The sequence below is a fragment of the Podarcis pityusensis genome, assembly GCF_964106645.2.
Source record: "Podarcis pityusensis genome assembly, chromosome: 5".
Taxonomy (NCBI): domain Eukaryota; kingdom Metazoa; phylum Chordata; class Lepidosauria; order Squamata; family Lacertidae; genus Podarcis; species Podarcis pityusensis.
In genome coordinates, this window is record NC_138032.1 from 68,652,073 (window position 1) to 68,670,181 (window position 18,109).

Sequence of the window (18,109 nt, forward strand, 5' to 3'; positions counted from 1 at the left end):
TGTCACCATCTGCCGTGATCATGGAGCCCAAGAAAGTAAAATCTCTCACTGCCTCCATTTCTTCCCCTTCTATTTGCCAGGAGGTGATGGGTCAATTAATAATAATAATTAATAATTTGCAAAAGCAAACTTCCTGGGACATCATCCATTTGTCCGGCTTTGCTTCGTACTGGCTGCCCAGGGTCTCCTACCTTAAGAGAATAGCCAGGCTGGGTGAGCAGTGGGGTCAGGAAAGGCACGAGGTTGCTGTCAGTTACTTTAGAGCAGGGATGGGGAGCTTGGGCTGCAGCTCCCTCCAAGCTGCGAGAGAAGGGGGTGTCCGGGTTTACAAATGGCAATGGGCAATATATATTTTTCCCGGAAGAGAGCGAGCTGAGAGGGTGCTTAGTTTTCTCCTGACGCAGCTATTAACGTGCCTAGAGCTGCAACCTGCAGCGCGCAGACACCATCCTTGAGCATCATCGTTATATTACTGCAGATAAGCAGGATTTCCCTCCTTTTTTGCTCTCCCTGCCGCGAATCCATATTGATCCAATATTGCCTTTATTTCTCCCCTTCGCCTCCTATTAGCAGCGAGGAATGAGAAGCGCTCCGACCTCTCTTCTGACTCCACCAACCAAACCCTCCTCCCTTCGCAACTAGCGAAAGGCGCGCAACTAAACCCGCCTTTTCCTCGCAGCCGGCGAAGGGCACGCTGGCTCCGCCCACCGACCGCGCTCCAATCAAAAACTACCTTCCCACCCGGATTTCCCGCCCTCCCCTCCGCTCCTCAAAACATTCCTCCCCTCCGACGGGATGGACGCGCACGCGCAGAAAAGCACCCGAGCCCGCGTCTGCCGCTTCCCCAAGAGAAGCGGCGTAACGAGAGAATTAAAACACCCGCGGTTCCTGAACTGAGCGGAACAAAGGTTCCAAGCCCTGACTAACTAACCAGTTGCGTCGCAGATAACTCTGTTCTGCTCCCCCATCCCAACATAATGCCTGCCCCACACTAACATAAATCCTGGCTATGCCCAAGCACACCATCCCTATGTTTATATATTTATACCCTATGCTCTCGTCCCCGCATATGGTGGCGCGCCGATAGAGAACCGGAAGTGAGGCCTTGCATAGTTGTGTCGCACCCCCTTCTGCTCGAGGTTCGCGAGCGCACGCACTCGCAGGTGCCTGTCATTCTCCCCCCAGTCCTCGCCCCTCCCCCCTCCCGGCTGCGACTGCGCGGATTGCAGATAAGCAGAGCGTGGGGTCGTTTCCTCGGCTTGCCCACAATGCCCCGCGCCAGTGGCGCGCGATGGTTCTGAGGCTCGAGGGCTGAGGCGAGGCGAGCGGAGTCGGCGCTACTATGGCGGCGGCGCTGCTGTCCCGCGTGTGGTCGTCGTCTGTCTCTGGACCGCGTTATTTCCTCAGGTAACACTGCCCGCGGCGGGGCGGCATCCTCTCCTGGCATCTCCCCACTCGCTTTTCTCGATGAAAGAAAAAGCCATTTTCGGTCCTACCCGGTGCCCGCTGACCTGTGAGGTAAAGGGAGCTCTGTGTCCTTCGCTGCTGCTGCTCCTCCTCATGCCGTTGCCAGATCTCAAGGTTTGATCTCGGGGTGTCTGGAGACTGAAGTCTCCCTGTGGATGTTTCCAGGGGAAGGAGTTGAAATAGGAAGGAGGGGGAGCTGTTTTCCAGTTTTCTTCAAGGTGGAGCTAGGATACTTAAAAATAAAATCTGATATTCAGTGAATCGTAGAACTCTAGAGATGGAAGGGGGTCCAAAGGGTCATCTAGTCCAGCCCCCAGCAATGCTGCAGCCCCGTATTGGGGGGGGGGGGGAGGATCGAACCTGCATCCTTGGCGTTATCATCACCATGGGCACGCTGGTTTGCTGTTTTATTCGGCAACTCTGTATTTCTTTGTCTAGGCTACCTGGTTTTCTTTTTGGGTGTCTACATGCTCTTGTGCAATAAAATAATTATTTTTTAAAAGTTTCAACCACCCTTTGTTTCTCTCCGTTGTGTTCTTACCAGGCTTAGTACCTGTCTTGGAAACACTGGTGAAAGTTGGCAGGCAAGGGAGAGAGTAACTTTGTACTTGACGTGCATATGAATGAGATCTTCAAAAATCATTCTCTGACCCGATACACACAATCCTGGGCATTTCCAGTGGGGGGCAGTTGCCCCCCCATCAAGTAAATAAAAATAACTAACCAATTGTATCACAGATAACTCAGTTCTGCTCCCCCCCCCAACATTATGCATGCCCCCCAACATAAATCTTGGCTAATGCCCAGGCACACCATCCATATATTTATCTATTTATATAATCTATATCCCATGCCTTCAGTATAATTGCATCCTCCTTGGGAAGAACCCACACAACCAGCACATAAATTTGTTTTCAGCCTTTAGTGTCAGAGTCTCAAGAGGCTTGATGACTCTTACCTATTAGAAAATTGACTTGAATTTCTGAGTGCTATGGAGCAGAAATGTATTTCATTTTCCCTGCTCAGAATATGAGCCAGAATTGGCTACTGCCCACCTTGTGGTTATATCTTTTGATTAGAAAGGATTTTTGTTTGAGACTTGGTTCTTGACTGGAGGGGAATCAAAGTGAAACCCATATTTTCCTCATCATTTTGGCTGGAATTTCTCACCTATTTTCTTCTAGCTTACGTAATTCTCCACCAATATGCTTCAGCTGAGTAAGTTGGTTCTTTTATTAAGAAAAAGAAGCCTTCAACAACACAAAGTAATGCTGTGGTTTTTATTAAGGGAGCATGGTAATAGGGTTTTATATTTAGTTAATACAGTGGTACCTCAAGTTAAGAACTTAATTCGTTCCGGAGGTCCGTTCTTAACCTGAAACTATTCTTAACCTGAAGCACCACTTTAGCTAATGGGGCCTCCCGCTGCTGCCGCGACGCTGGAGCACGATTTCTGTTCTCATCCTGAAGCAAAGTTCTTAACCCGAGGTACTATTTCTGGGTTAACAGAGTCTGTAACCTGAAGCATCTGTAACCCGAGGTACCACTGTACCTTTTTATCTGGTCCAGACTGTACATTTCTCTTGTTCACCTTCAAAGCTGTTGGTCTGCTGAAATTAATGGCATCCAAACAAAAATAAATTATTTTATTTCATAAAATTTATACACTGCTTTAAAAACACACACCTCAAAGCAGTTTACATCATCATTAGCTAACTCTGTAGTTGCATAGGACTTGTAGGGGGGTAATTAAGTGTGTGTGATTGCATCTGATCTCTAAACTGAGCTTGATCCTATGACAATTTGTTACAGAGGATAGAGGTAAAAGCAGAGCTAGCATTAGCTGGTCTGCTGTACAAACCAAAATCACAGAGGTAACTTTGTGGCAGGTTTTTCTGTTTGTGTCCACTTGACACATTTGGGCTTGGTCATACAATTCTTAGGTGAGTCTAGGAAAAGTTCAAGTTCAAAATGTGCCCTTGGAAGTCTGCTAAATGTGGGATTGGGTAGAAGATAGATTGATTGCATTTATATCCCATCTTTTTCTCCCAGTGAATTCAGAGTGACATAGTTCTCCTCAACCTTATTTAATAACAACAACCCAAGTGGACATTTGAACCCTGCTCTCCCATGTCCAACACACTATCCACTATACCACATCAGGCTGTTATTTTTTATATTTGTGAATGTAGCTGCATTATTCATTTCCACTAGATTTCAGGCTATTCTTTTTTTCCTTGGAGTAATGTCTGATTTTATCTGAAGCTTCTGTTCTATTAATAGGTATCAATTTTGCTTTTTTAAAGGTGCAGTGCGACTTGTTCAGTAGAGAAATGGTTTTCAAAACAAAGTAGTTCAGATAACCGTCCAAAGCAGCCACTGACAGCATACATTCGCTTTTATAAAGAACAGCAACCCTTTTATAAGAAACAAAATCCAGGTAAGGAATTCACTAAGAATGAGACTTCACTATAATAAAAGTTTTTGTTGTTTTGTAAAATATGTTAAAAGACTGACTGGCCTTTTATTTTTTTTGCCAGGATTCTCCTAACTTGCTTGAATCGTTGGTTTTCTGTGTGCAGCAAATTAATCCCCAAAGCCTCTTTTTTCATTGCATTTATAGCCATTGTGTACACTTGTATTTAGATAATCTGTGAGCTCACATTCTGCAAAAACCGATAGGTTGTACTGTATTTAGAATGCTGGAAGGAAAGAGCCAAGTGGAAATGGTATGTTCCTAAATTTGGCTAGGTAATCATAAGTATACCACAAAATCAGTATGTATATCACTTTGCTGAGTAATATACTCAAAAACAATTCTGAAATTTTACTTTACCCTGTGAATCAGCAGAGAAGAGGAGAGAATGAATGCAAGCAAATAAATAACATGCCTCACTTATTTAGGCTTCATTTCAGTTTCGGGTGAAACAGCCCAGAAATGGCAGGTTTTGAGGAATTGTTTGAAGGAATAGAGTGGTGTCACTGTGCAGCAGTTCTGGGAATAAGCAATATAATGGGCATATATATTTAGGGAACCAGAGACTTGCATCCAGAAGTATGGAGAATTTGCACGAGTTGATTAGCTGCTGATATTATGAGACTTCGTGTTGCATGTAGACACATTGAGAGTGGAAGTATGGCCTGTTCTAGGTGTGATTCCACTCCTTCTAAAGGACCAGGTTAGCAGTTTAGGGGTGCTGCTGGATATCCAGGTAGCCTTGCTGTGGCTAAGAGTGCTTTTGCCCAGCTTCAGCTGAAGTGAGACTTTTTTGGTCACAGCCCAGTTATTAAGGTATCTACTGGGGGGATTTCATCAGCCCCCTGGCTTTGGTAGGTGGCCAAGATGATGTTATTTTGCCAAGATTTTGATAGTATTTGATTGATTAATCTTTTTTGAGACTGTCTTCTAAAGTATTGTTTTCACTATTTTTATTGCTCTCTTTCTGTTGTATTAAAATGTATGTTCATAATTGTAAACCACACTTTTGAGAACTCTAAGGCATTATATAAATATTTTTATAAATTTTGTGTTTTGACTTCTGAGTAACAATGGTGTTTAGTACAATGCACACCAAATTTTAGCTTTGTTTCAAATAGTTTGGCTATATGTCTGTCAAACCCAACTTGTATATCAATGATGAAGTTAATTTGAATTTGTTTATTCCTTAAATTTGTTTTTGAAATTTGACACTAAATTTGACAGGATCTTCATCCTTGTAGCTGTTTTTTTTACTCTGCAGACGTAAGTGTTGTGGACATCACAAAAAAGATAGCACACGCTTGGAGGGAGCTCCCAGCATCTGACAAACAAGTAAGCATGGATTTTGGTGTTCATGTGAACAGAATGTTATTCTATTTTACTAAGAAAATTGCTTCCTTGGTTTGAAAATACCTCCTTAATGTCTAGGGTTCTGTATTATTAGAAACAGATATATATGCTTTTCACAAGTTTTAGTAAAATTGTGTTTGCTCATATTCTAGCCATATGAAGCAGCCGCCAAGACTGACAGAGAGATCTACAAAGAACAAATGATCAAATACAAAGCACAACTAACTCCTGCCCAGGAGGCAGCTTTGAAAGAGGAAAAGAGAAGGAGAGTGGAAAAAAGAAGAGCAGCAAGAAAAAAGAGGGTTAGTACCTAAATAATCTTTATAATTTTATTATCCACCCTTCACCAGTAGGTCCCAGGGCAGGTTACATTTTAAAATTCAGAAATAAAAACAGTTAAAACAAATTAGTCACAGTAACAGGATAGGTCATGAAGTATGATCTCATTGTCCAAGTACCTGAAAACGCTTGCCACCTTATACTAAGGTTTCAGTACAAAATACATGATGCTCTCACACCAGTTACCCATGAAGGTGGTGTGTCTTTTGATGTTACAACTTTTTTCCTTTTGTATACTTACAACTGGTGCCTAATATTTTATGATTGCTGCTTACGAATAGTGTAAAGGGAAAAGCTTTAAATTATTCTATTTTTTTTATTCCAGAATTTATAAACCACTCTACATTCAGGAAGTACACAAGTTGTGTACAGAAACAGAGTTTCAAACAATACAAATAATACAATGGTATTAAAGCATAAAACCTAAGTGTTTGAACTTGCTTCACTTCTAAGGGAACAGATTTTTTTTTTACTGTACATCTACCAATTTAAACTTTGATTTGATTGTGGCTTTGGGGTGATCTGTGTAAAATCATGCAGATTCTTTAACATCTATTTTAATTCTGCTGGGTCTGAATTTTACCCAAAGCCTCTGGAAAAGCAAAATAAAAACAAAAAGCACCTTTGCATGTGTACACCTGTGCTTTTTCTGTCTGGAGCGGGGAAGTGGGTAGAAAAGCAACCAGAGCAGGTGGTACCTACAGCATTCCAAATGTGCTCAAGAGACTCAAAAAGGTTGGGGGCCCCTGATTTAGGGCTTTAAAGATTAAAACTACCTGTTTGAATTGAACATGGAAACACACAGCCACCGGTGCTGTTGGCACAGAATTGGTGCTGTGTGCTCCAATCATAGAATGATAAGAGTTGGAAGGGACCCAAGGGTCATCTAGTCCAACCCCCTGCAATTCAGGAATCTCAGCTAAAACATCCCTGACAGATCTCCGTGTCATCATGTCAGCAGCTTGGCTGGCCTTTCCCTTTCCCTGCTGTGGCCTTACAGGACTCAACATAAAGCACTGCAGCACTATACACAGAAATGGCAATGGTTTTCTAACTTAAGCCAGTTTTAATAGGAATCTTTGGATTTTAATAATATATTCTTTTTAATGTGACTTGAAGAACTCTGATTTCAATTCTATCTGTCTTGGAAATTGTATGTCTGGTACGGCTGGGTTTCAGAGGTGTCTGGTGTTCTCGCATGCATGGGGCTTTTCAGCCTCCCCTTCCTTGTGGTGCCCTCTCATACCCCTCCTTCAAAAAGCTTCCACCTGAAAGGTCAGAGGGTCCTTCAGAGCAGCACTTCATAGGGTACAAGTCTAAGTCTTGGTCTGCTGAATGTCCAAGTCTGCCATTCCCTAAATCCTAGACATAAAGGGGTGTGTGGGTGTTTTCTATGGCTGAACTTAATAACACCTGAGAGAACTGCTCACTGATATCCTTTTGTCATTTTAGCAACTAACAATGCTTGGAAAACCTAAAAGACCTCGGAGTGCCTTCAACATTTTTATGTCTGAACACTTTCAAGAAGCTAAAGGAATCTCAATTCAGGTAAACCAAGGGAGGCTGTTCATTTTAACAGCTACAAGGATGAAGATTCTGTCTTTCGTATTGAGAATGAAAATTAGAACTGATTTAATGGCTATTTCCCATTATTGCCATAATCTGTCGAAGGTCCAGTTGGAGTTTTACGGTATTTTGAGTGCCTCGCGGGTTTTCATAGCAGTGTCCCTGACCAAGAGTTTCCACACAAGAGCTGTTGAACAGCTTGTCAAAGATCTGGCATTATCAGGCTACATATACTGAAATTCCAAGCTAGCTTGATAGCTGTAGCTAATGGATATGGAAACTTTAAATGTTGCCTATGAATAAGGGCCCAATTCGTTGGGACAATGGGAGATCCATGGCCAGCTCTCCTGCAGGTATTTTAAAAATAAAACAAGTGCAGCTGTAAGGGGGGGGGGATTAAGTCTTTCTCAATTGACTTAAATTGTTTAATAATAGATTTTGATTGGTTTATTCTGAGTAAGACTGACTTTATGTAGCACCCATATTTTGCATATCTTGCATTATAAATATGGCAGGTGGGTGGGTGTAGGGAGATTTCTGCTACAGAACTTCAGCAAATATCATTGTATGTTTTTGTTTCTCTTGTAGGCAAAGATGAAAAATTTATTTGACGAATGGCAAAAAATGAGCAGTTCCCAAAAGAAGGTATTGTCATAAAAGTGACTTTGAATTCCAATAAATTGACATTTAAATTTAGGAATTTGAATCTGTCATGCTTAAATGTGCAGCCAAGTGTTCTAGTAGTGACAGTCAAGGTGCAGTACAGGTGTGAAATAATTCAGTACATGCCATTCACCTATAGTAAGAACTGGCCGTGGAGACCAACCACTTGTGTCCAGATAACAGTTCATTTTAAAATTAAAAGCAAAGTTTTCAAACTCCTCTGGCTCAATAATGTAAGCCCAGTACATTGAAGGATGACACCATTGTTTCCTGTTAAGTCTGAATCAAGTCAGTGTATGAATGTGTGTGTGTAGCTGTAGATATGTTTAGAAATCTAAGCCAAATCTTAATACTTAACGTATGGCTGAATCACTGTTTCAAATTCTGATTCAAATTATAATATTTGAAATACAAATCAGAATGTCAGTTACCTGTTTGGCATTTTGTGCCACCAAAAGTTTAAATGCCTCAGGTTGTGTTCCTGAAGGAACTGTATGAGTAATCATGCTTTCAGGGACTGATCCTGGCATCACTTTAAGCCATACATGAAACTGCGTCTTAAAATGCATGCAGTTGTCATAAGGAAGATTATGCATCATAGCAAAACAAGGGGTCATAATAACCAGCTTGTGGTGTTTTGCTGCATGAAACAAACATGTGTAAATCCTTTTCACATGAAATATTAGTCCTTAGATGTTTCAGAGATGTCTCTAGTAGTGGAAAGTAAATATCCTGACATTTCTGTAGCACCTTTTAACACAAGCAACTTTTCAGTATGTGAATTCTATTTCTTTCTGCATATCCAGACATATCAGCAACTTGCTGAGGATGACAAGATCCGTTATGAAAATGAAATGAAATCATGGGAGGAGCAAATGGCAGAAATTGGACGCGAAGATCTTATACGTTTTAAAAACAGAAGGAAACTATCAAAAAGAAAGAAAACTGAAAAAAAAGTTGCTTCAAAAAAGAGAGCTACAACATTAAAGAAGCCTTCGGGAAGCAAAGTTGCCTCAGCTGCAGCGAAAAAGAAAGTAAAGGCAAGGCAGTCTGAGGAGTAAGTTGGATTATACTTGGATTTCATCATTTCTGATTGCAAGTGGAAAGAGACTGAAGTGAAGTCTATTCATTAAAGGAAAGACTCCCAAATCAGAGGTTAGACTTATTTTGGAAATTGTCAAGTAAGTAGAGTAAATCAAGATTGAGAGAATTTAAGCAGTGATTAATCACGAGAGAAGAGGTGCTTTTTCCATAAATGTGTATATAAGCATTCTCTTATAAATTTTCTTTTTGCAGATCCTGTGATCTGTATAAATTCATAATGTCTAGTTGCTAATTAGAAATAGAAATTTAATGTAGGCTGCAAGTTTATTTTGTGTGTAAATGCATGTAATCACTGGAGAAAGCATGTATATTTGCTGATTTCAGCCTTGTAATTAAAGAACTACCGAACTTACAGATTTTCAATAGTGTTTTTCAATTTTTATACGTACCGACAATGCATACTATTATTTATATTGCTTAGAAAAAATAAAACTAGCAAGTTTGATATAAAACACTTTTTCCTCTCATTTTATTCAAATTAGAACAAGGTCATTTCTGTCTAAGATTGTTTTCAAAATGCATTTTATTGTATCAAATAAACCCTTATTTTAAACATAAACAAGTTAAAAAACCCAACTGGCATATTGATCCAAACACTTGCACCTGCATTCTTGCTGCAGTCTTGCAGGCATATCCAACTCCCAAGAGACACTGATCTACTCCCAGTATAAAAAACTGGCAGTGATCTACCCATTGCCATTGGAGGGAGGAGCGTGCGTAGGGTGGGTGGATTGCCCAGAGCTGTTGAGCTTTTTTGGGGAGGATTTATTAGCTTTCCCCCCATAGCTTTTTGTACACGATAAGGATCCCATGATCTACCAGGATCAGCTGGGGATCTACCGGTAGAGCACGATCTACATCCCTCTGCTATAGTATCAGGAACAAAAAAAGGAAGCTACATATATCCTGGTATTGTCTACTCTGATGGCAGTGATTCTCCTGAAGTTCAGACAGGAGTTTTTTTCCAGCACTAGCTGGAGAAACCAGGAACCATTGGATCAATGGAGATTCATTCATAGAATCAGAGAATTTTAGAGTTGGGAAAGGACCCAAAGGGGCATCTTGTCCAACCCCCTGCAATGCAAGAATCTCAGCAAAAGAATGTTTAACAGATGGTCATCCAACCTCTGTTTAAGTACTTACAATTAAGGAGAGCCCACCACCTTCTGAAGTAGTCTATATTCCATTGTCAAAAGTTCTTCCTAATGTTTAGTTGGAATCTTTATTGTACTTATTGTTATTTGAATCCGTTCATTAGAGGTTCTGTGCCAAAAACATCATAAAAAGCAGGTAGCAAGAAAATTAGAAGAATGTCAGCAACATATTTAAAAGCAAAAATATATATGGGGGAACTAAACACCTCTGCAAACAAGATACATTTTCAGTACTTAGACTCTTCAACCTCAAGTGGAGGAGCATTTCAAAAGTGGCAAGACAGATTTACATATTAAATCAAGAAGGAAATAAGCCTGTTTTAAATTATGAAAAATAAATATTTATGGGCGACATCCAGTAAGAGTCCATAGTCTGTACAGACCCACTGAAATATAGGCTTAAATAAATCCAGCCTGTTTGAGTAAAGTGTATCTACTCAGAATATGACTCAGATGGATATCACCCTGTTATTGAGATAAAGTATACCTGCAATTTACGTACATTTAATTTGTGTGCGTTCAGCTTTACGCACTTGACAAAAAAAAATTAAAAGGGCTGGAGTCTGGGGGGAAATATTTGGCTGTCCCACCTGCCATTGAACCCAGTGTGTTTGGACTACACCCGATTTTAGCTTTAGACGTGGTCTCCGGAACGTAACCCCGCGGAACTTGCGGTCTTAGTGTATTTCTCAAGCAAAAACATGACAACACGTTGCTTTAACCACAATCGCAACGAGTGAGATCTACTGTAATGCCATCTGCCAATAGGTTTACCCGTTGGATTTGGCCGCCGCGCAATGCATCGCCTGGGCAACCCACGAGCTCCGCGCGCCACTGCTGCTTTTGAAGCGGTAGACTCTACAGCTAGAGATAGCAAAAATGAAGAGTCACGCATCCATGAGAGAAATGTGAACACGCCATGTCTCAAATGGAGTTTTCCACTGTAAGCTTCCTAGCTTTAGAGTATATAAAATAACGCGTGTGGGTTACATAGGCTCCATCTTCATTATGAGATATAATAATAATAATAATAATAATTTATTATTTTTACCCCGCCAATCTGGCTGGGTTTCCCCAGCCACTCTGGGCAGCTCCCAACGGAGGATTAAAAACATAATACAGCATTAAATATTAAAAACTTCCCAAAACAGGGCTGTCTTCAGATGTCTTCTAAAAGTAAGTTAGTTGCTCATTTCCTTGAGATCTGATGGGCGGGCGCCACTACTGAGAAGGCCCTCTGCCTGGTTCCCTGTAAGCTCACTTCTCGCATAGGAACATGGGCGTAGGCAGGTTTTTTTTGTTGTTTTTTTTAAGGGAGACAAAACCTCAAATTTGCATTGATTTGTATTGCTTTTTACTGATGAGGGCCAGCTGCCTCCGCTTGGCTACGTCCCTGTATGGGAGAATCCCGGCCAAGCATCTCTCTCCATTTTCTTACGGGTACTGCAGCCTATGTGTCACTCTTCACCTTTTTGTATATCTAGGGTTAGTCCCTCCACTTTCCTCCTCCTCTCTGCCCCCACCTTCTCCTTAATTCTTGGCCTTTCAAGTTCGCGACATCTCGCGGGACGGCCGTAAAGCAGCGCGGGGAGGCAGGAGTGGGCGTGGCGGGCGGGAAAACGGACGGGCGGACGCGGCTGAGAAACAGCAGCCCGCGCAGCAGCAGCAGTAGTAGGTTGTGTCGGCGGTTCCCTTCGCCGGGAGCGGGAAAGAGCGCGCGAGCGTGCGCAGGCGCGGTGGTGGTCTCTCCGCGCGCTTGGGCTCGGGGATGGGGCTGCTGGAGCTTTGCCGCGGGGCCTTCGGCGCCGCCGACCTGTACCAGGTGCTGGGCGTGAGGCGCGAGGCTTCGGCCGACGAGATCCGCCGCGGCTACCACAAGGTCTCACTGCGGGTGCACCCGGACCGCGCCGACCCGGACGGGAAGGAGGCGGCCACCCGGCATTTCCAGGTGAGGGGAGGCGCCGGGAAACCTGCCTCGGACTCGCCGGATGGAGGTTCTCCTTTCCCCGTCCTCAGCAGGCAGGAATCAAACCGGGGAAGTTCTGCGAGTTGGTTAGCCGCGGGACCCGGGTTCAAATCCTGCTCTGACTCGCTTGGCACCAAGCTCGACTTCATCATAATATAATACAGTAATAATAATTTATTATTCATACCCCGCCCATCTGGCTGGGTTTCCCCACCCACTCTAGGCGGCTCCCAACAGAATATTAAAAACACCATCAAACATTAGAAACTTCCCTAAACTTCAGGTGCCTTCTAAAAGTCAGGTAGTGACATAGGCCACTTGCACCCTTCGCCTCATTTTGCAAAATTGTGTACCGCCCTGGGTTCCTAGGGTGGAAATGCGACCAAAGTGGGATCCACCAAATAATAAGAATAATTTTTTTATATATAATAATGATGGTGGTGGTGATGATCTTATTATTTGTACTGCACAGATCTGATTGGGTCACTCCAGCCACTCTAGCATCTTCCAGTACAGTGGTACCTCAGGTTACATATGCTTCAGGTTACATACACTTCACGTTACAGACTACTTCAGGTTACATACACTTCACTAACCCAGAAATAGTACCCCAGGTTAAGAACTTTGCTTCAGGATGAGAACAGAAATTGCACAGCAGCAGGAGGCCCCATTAGCTAAAGTGGTACCTCAGGTTAAGAACAGTTTCAGGTTAAGAACAGACCTCCAGAACGAATTAAGTACGTAACCAGAGGTACCACTGTATATAATTTCATCCATAGATCTCAGGCCGGTTCACAGCTTAAGATAAAAAACAAAAAATGTGTTTTTAAAAAACGAGAACAAAGCACAGCTCCATGAGGGTCCTCTTGTTCTAGGCAGGCCTGCAATAGGAGCCCTGCCCTTCCTTGGCCCCGGTAGTCCACCTGCCTGCCTCCTTGCTTACAACCAGTCCAGGGTCTGGTTCTGCCTGTCAACTTCCTCCTCAGCAGGGAGGAGAATGGGACAAAACTAGAAAGAGTTGCCTCTGCCTGCCCCCACCTACTGTTGGTGTCCCTGCCTTCCACCCTATCAGTCTCAAATGGCATCGATTAACAGGTTAATTTACAAGCGTATATCTACATACTTAAGAAGTCCCCCTCCCCAACTTGTGTCTTTATTGGTGGGATGGGTGTTCTGCTTCCAGTCTGAGAAACCACTTCACCTTCGTGTTTAGAGGGGGAGCGTAGAACCTGCCACATTGCGTTGCAGTGCTCCAGTTCAGGCCTGGTGGGAAATGCATGAGCCAAGAGGACCATTTCTCCCTTTTTTCCAGCCCATGCCCTGCTCTGTGGCCTAGCACAAGATGGGTGAGGATTGGGCACACTGCTAATTCTGAACCTGAGTATTTTATAGCTATATAACAGGGGTGGGGTGGTTAATGGTTATGCATGGTAGAAAAGGGAAAGGTTTACCCAGTGGTATTATTCTAGAAAAACAGGAGCCGGAACTCACCACAAACGCCTCCATTTTTCTAGCAATTGTGCAAATCCTGAGAAGTGCTGGAACATCCTGTGTTTGCCTTTTCTTTGAAAATTTGGATGTATGGCAGCTCATGTCGGAAGTATAGATTTTGGCAAATTCCCTTAAAAACACCTTAAAAACTTACTTATTTTCTTGAGATTTTGCAGAAAAAGCTCAACAACTTTTGTGTCTGGATTTTCACTTTTTGAAATATGACAGCCTTACTTCAACCTAAATCCCACTTACTATAAGCTGTTAGGACTTGAGAAGTCCAGTTTCCTCTTGTGTCCTACCAGTTTTGGTTCTCTCTAATGTTTGGTGTTATTTTGGGGTTTTATAATTTTACCCTTCTGTTTGCCTACGGAGTCCCTCGAGTATGTTGAAACCACTGTACAATTTTGGGGTAATCCCATTTTGTTTGTAAACTTACTGGCACCCAACTACTTGGAAATTCCACTGTTAGAGGGAATGCTAACGTAACCTGAATAAGAAAGAAGCCAGTTGTGAGGCAAGTGGGATGGCATGGGTTGTGTCTTACTGGAGTAGTGAGGTGGTTTGTCTTGTCTCCTCTTAGATCCTGGGCAAGGTGTATGCAGTACTGAGTGACCAGGAACTGCGGGCTCTGTATGACCAGCAGGGGATTGTGGATGAGGAGTCAACTGTGCTGACTCAGGACCGCAACTGGGAAGAATACTGGAGGCTGCTGTTCAAAAAAGTAGGTAGTCTTCTTCAATGTAATGATGGTCCTTATCTCACAACTGGAATGATAATATCTGTAAAGAAAGCGCTATTTCTTTTACCTGTAGGGCAAATGTAACTTCTATGGGACCTTTGCCCTCATCCCCTTTATTTTATTTTCATCTGCGGGATGGGTTGTTATTTGTGATGCCAAATTTTTCTCTGGCTGCAAAAATCGATTTTTGCAAACCTGAACCTTATGTGATTTTTTTTGTGTAATATCAAAATACGACATTCTGTTTTCACAGCTCAAGAAGTTCAGTGCCCTTTCATTATTTCTTTAATTCCTGGATAAATTTCCTTAATGCTGTTGTAGTAAATGGAGTGCAGCTAAAAAAAATTTGGAGATGGCATGGCAAGGAATGATAGCTCTAAAATGCTTTAGTGCTGAAATATCCTTTCAAGTTTGTACACCATGGGTTGTATCCAACAGTGAAATACTGAAGGGTAGACCTATTCAAATCAATACACTTGAGTTAGTCAAGCCCATCGATTTCCCTAGGTCTAAGTATGACTTATGGATCCTTAATCCCCCACCCGCATTTGCAGGCCAACTTTGACAGGTGGGCAGGACCCTTTGGGTGTCAATGACAAGTGGCTGACACCTGCCAAAGTTCAAAGGAGCTCATTGTAACCAGATTGATGGTTTTGGAGATGTTCTTTCAGCGCCAGTCTGATGATTGGTGCTGGGAGCTTGCCTTCGAAGGGGCTCCCAGTACCCACCGATCAGCAATTACAAGGAGCCCCCTTGAAGACCAATTGGAGAAAGCAGATTGGATTCAAGCTATTTTCTCCAAATGAAGCATGTTTCCTCTGCAGATGAATACAACCTGTGTGCGTCCCAATCTGCTTCATCTTGCTTTGCCTCGCTTTGGATACACTTCCTTCCATTAAAAAGGCCCTGTACAGATGAACTTGAATTACAGAAAAGTAAAATTTTGAAGTAACAATGAATTTGGGATGGAAAAATGTGTGTGTGTGTAACTTGAGTGTGGTAAAAAGGATTGTCGTTCATGGAATTCAACTCTTTTTGTTGTTGTTTTAAAATTAGATAACGGTAAAAGACATTGAAGACTTTGAGAAGAAGTACAAAGATTCTGCAGAAGAGCTGGTGGACATTAAAGCAGCATATGAGGATTTTAAAGGCGATATGGACAAAATTATGGAATCTGTACTGTGTGTTGATTATACAGATGAGCCGAGAATAAGAGAGATTATCCAACATGCCATTGATTCTGGAGAACTTCCATCTTACAAAGCTTTTACAAAAGAGTCTAAGCAAAAGATGAATTCAAGAAAAAGGAAGGTAGGTTTGCAAGAGGCAAAAGACTGTGACAAAATGTGTAATTCTTACCATCAACTAGAGTTATGAATGTTTCACTGTCCGTAAACATATTTCCTATTTCACGTAATGTACATTTTCAAATGTAACATCCTTTCAGTGGTTGAACCAGTGCTTGAGTTGCAGAGAGAACACAGCCTGTTTTCTTCAGCTACTGGTTTCTGGAAGTTTTATGAAGGGGAAACCACCCCCATCCCCCATTTCAACCCAGTTCTTTGAGAGAAGAGAAAGCCTGTATTTCTTTATCTTGATGCATTGAGTGAACACGCCAAATTCAGAACATCCTTATGGAACAGAATCCTATTGGTTTTTGATCCTTCTTTTATAGTAGCTAGGTATTAAATGAGTATCATCTAGAATTTTATGATATACTCCCATTTATTTACTATTTATGATGTGGTAATAATCCTTTAATGTAAAACACTAGAATCTACCTACAATGCAGCAAAACATTTGCTGGCCTTTCTTCTCTCTGGGACTCATAAGCAAATTTTCCTAACATTGCTCAAGCCATCCTGCAAATTTGTTGAAAATGGCCGGGTAGAAATGCTTACAATATAATATTAACAAATAAATTGCTTGCTGCTGCAGTAGGTTAAGAAAATTTAGCATTCGTTTCAACAACTGTGTCATTGTTTCAGGCTCGACAAGAAGCTAAAGAGGCAGAAAAATCCAGAGAAGAACTGGGTCTTGGTGAAGGGGAAGATGACCTAAAAGCACTAATTCAAGTAAGAGTGGAGTAAGCTACAAATCATTCTAACAAGTTAGATAGCATTACCTTTTGTTAGGTTAGAGGGAGCCTTTAACTCTAAATGATTTAAGCCTCCAGCATTGCAGAGCTAATTTTAATGTTCAGGATAGCAAAAAGCAGTAAGGTCCCCTTGGGATTTTTTTTTACAGAGACTAGTGTTATTTAATTTATTCCAAAATGATCAGGAGTCGCAGGTGAGCAATGAGACAGCCAGATTTACAGATGACACTAAATTGTTCATGATAGTGGTATCCAAAGGCGACAGAATTGCAAGTGAGATTTAGTGTGTATAAGTTGTAAAGTGATGCATGTTGGGACAAAATAATAACAACTGTAATTTCACATACACGCTGATGAGGTTTGAATAGGGCTGTGACTAAGGGGTTGAATATTTAAGGGAATTTGTGCATCAAGGAGAGGCAATGTGTGATCTGATTTCTTCATCATAGTTAACTGCCAGCCAACAGTTGTCCTTAGAGTTGCATTTTTAAATAGTTCATCTTGAACAGTATTATTCATACTTCACAACAATCTGATCTCTTTCATATATTCTGCAGATACACTATTTTAAAATATTAATATATATTTTCTTATGTATACCACCTTATTAGTAACTTGAATAAATGCCAAACCTTTTGTAGTCAAAACATGAGAAATACTTGTAAGCTCGTTTAACCATCTTGTTTTTGTCATTTTAACAGAGCAAAAATGAGAATCGAAAAAAGGAAATGGATGATTTTCTGGCTCAGATGGAAGCAAAGTATGGAACCAAATCCAAAAAAGGAGGAAAGAAAACAGCACCCAAGAAAGGAATGAAATGACTTTATTAATTTTCTGGTTTCATTTCATTTCTTCCATTAGCATTAATCTTGCTTTGAGACAGCCAAGGAAAGCAAGATGCTTTCATCAATTCATTGAAACTCACATTGGGTAGAAGACATTCTGAAGAGGCAAGCTGCAGAACTGAAGCTGCTATTAAATGCTTCAAGATGCCACAGAGGATTCAAGGTGGCGTTTCGGACTGCAGCTGTACAGCAAGATTGCTGTGAACAAAAAAGAAACTGGTAAAATGAAAAAACATCAATATTAAAAAAAAACTTCCCCTTGGAATTAATGTAAAACGGTATCATATGTTGCAGGAATATGTTTGGGCAAGGACTGTCAGTTTGATTTTATAAAGGCATTTATTAAACTTAATAAAGTATGTTTTTGAAAAGTGTGTGAAAAGTCAGAACTTGCCCATGATGGGCTCTAGCTAAAATGCATCAGTTGGAGAAGGAAGGTAGGAGGCAGACAGGGGGAAATGGTAAACTTAGGTGTTTGTTGGGCTCTGTAGTATGCTATCTAAAACCTTGCTTCACTGTTGCTGGTATGTGTGGTCTGGGAGTCCGTCCAACAGTAGAAGCAAATTAGCAAGCTGGTCCTGCCTTCTAACTGTGCAGGCGGGGCAGCCTGAATGGTGGAGAATATCCCCCAGACTTTAAAAAACAAGAGGACAATATTCATGCAGTGAGTGAAAAAACAGTGTGTGCTCCGGGTATGAAATGTCTTGCCAACAGTGTGCCACTTATGCCTATAACTATGAACATACATACAAACTTTTCAGGGCCAGAAGCTATAGTGATAGAATTGGACTAATGCTGGGAAGATCCAAGTTAAAATCCCTGCTGTGCCATGAAGCTTGCTTGGG

The 18,109-nt window shown here is 41.7% G+C and overlaps 2 protein-coding genes across 2 annotated transcripts; both read left to right on the forward strand.

The window, feature by feature from the left end:
- Positions 1 to 1,234: 1,234 nt before the first annotated feature.
- On the forward strand, positions 1,235 to 9,320 carry TFAM (transcription factor A, mitochondrial). The gene is made up of 7 exons (XM_081006046.1): positions 1,235 to 1,407; positions 3,774 to 3,907; positions 5,208 to 5,278; positions 5,449 to 5,598; positions 7,088 to 7,183; positions 7,790 to 7,846; positions 8,671 to 9,320. Exons 1-7 carry the CDS (start codon positions 1,343 to 1,345, stop codon positions 8,923 to 8,925), a joined length of 828 nt encoding a protein of 275 aa, XP_080862172.1. The 5' UTR covers positions 1,235 to 1,342; the 3' UTR covers positions 8,926 to 9,320.
- A 2,491-nt stretch (positions 9,321 to 11,811) lies between these two features.
- DNAJC9 (DnaJ heat shock protein family (Hsp40) member C9) lies at positions 11,812 to 17,635 on the forward strand. Its single transcript, XM_081004778.1, has 5 exons — positions 11,812 to 12,070; positions 14,163 to 14,303; positions 15,378 to 15,632; positions 16,310 to 16,396; positions 17,121 to 17,635. Exons 1-5 carry the CDS (start codon positions 11,891 to 11,893, stop codon positions 17,238 to 17,240), a joined length of 783 nt encoding a protein of 260 aa, XP_080860904.1. The 5' UTR covers positions 11,812 to 11,890; the 3' UTR covers positions 17,241 to 17,635.
- The last annotated feature ends 474 nt before the right edge of the window (positions 17,636 to 18,109 follow it).

Coding starts and splice junctions, on each gene's coding strand:
- TFAM (XM_081006046.1), top strand. CDS start 1,343: ATGGCGGCGGCGCTGCTGTCCCGCGTGTGGTCGTCGTCTGTCTCTGGA. Junction 5,599..7,087: donor GAGCAGCAAGAAAAAAGAGG/GTTAGTACCTAA, acceptor TTGTCATTTTAG/CAACTAACAATGCTTGGAAA. Junction 7,184..7,789: donor CTAAAGGAATCTCAATTCAG/GTAAACCAAGGG, acceptor TTTCTCTTGTAG/GCAAAGATGAAAAATTTATT.
- DNAJC9 (XM_081004778.1), top strand. CDS start 11,891: ATGGGGCTGCTGGAGCTTTGCCGCGGGGCCTTCGGCGCCGCCGACCTG. Junction 12,071..14,162: donor CGGCCACCCGGCATTTCCAG/GTGAGGGGAGGC, acceptor GTCTCCTCTTAG/ATCCTGGGCAAGGTGTATGC. Junction 15,633..16,309: donor TGAATTCAAGAAAAAGGAAG/GTAGGTTTGCAA, acceptor TCATTGTTTCAG/GCTCGACAAGAAGCTAAAGA.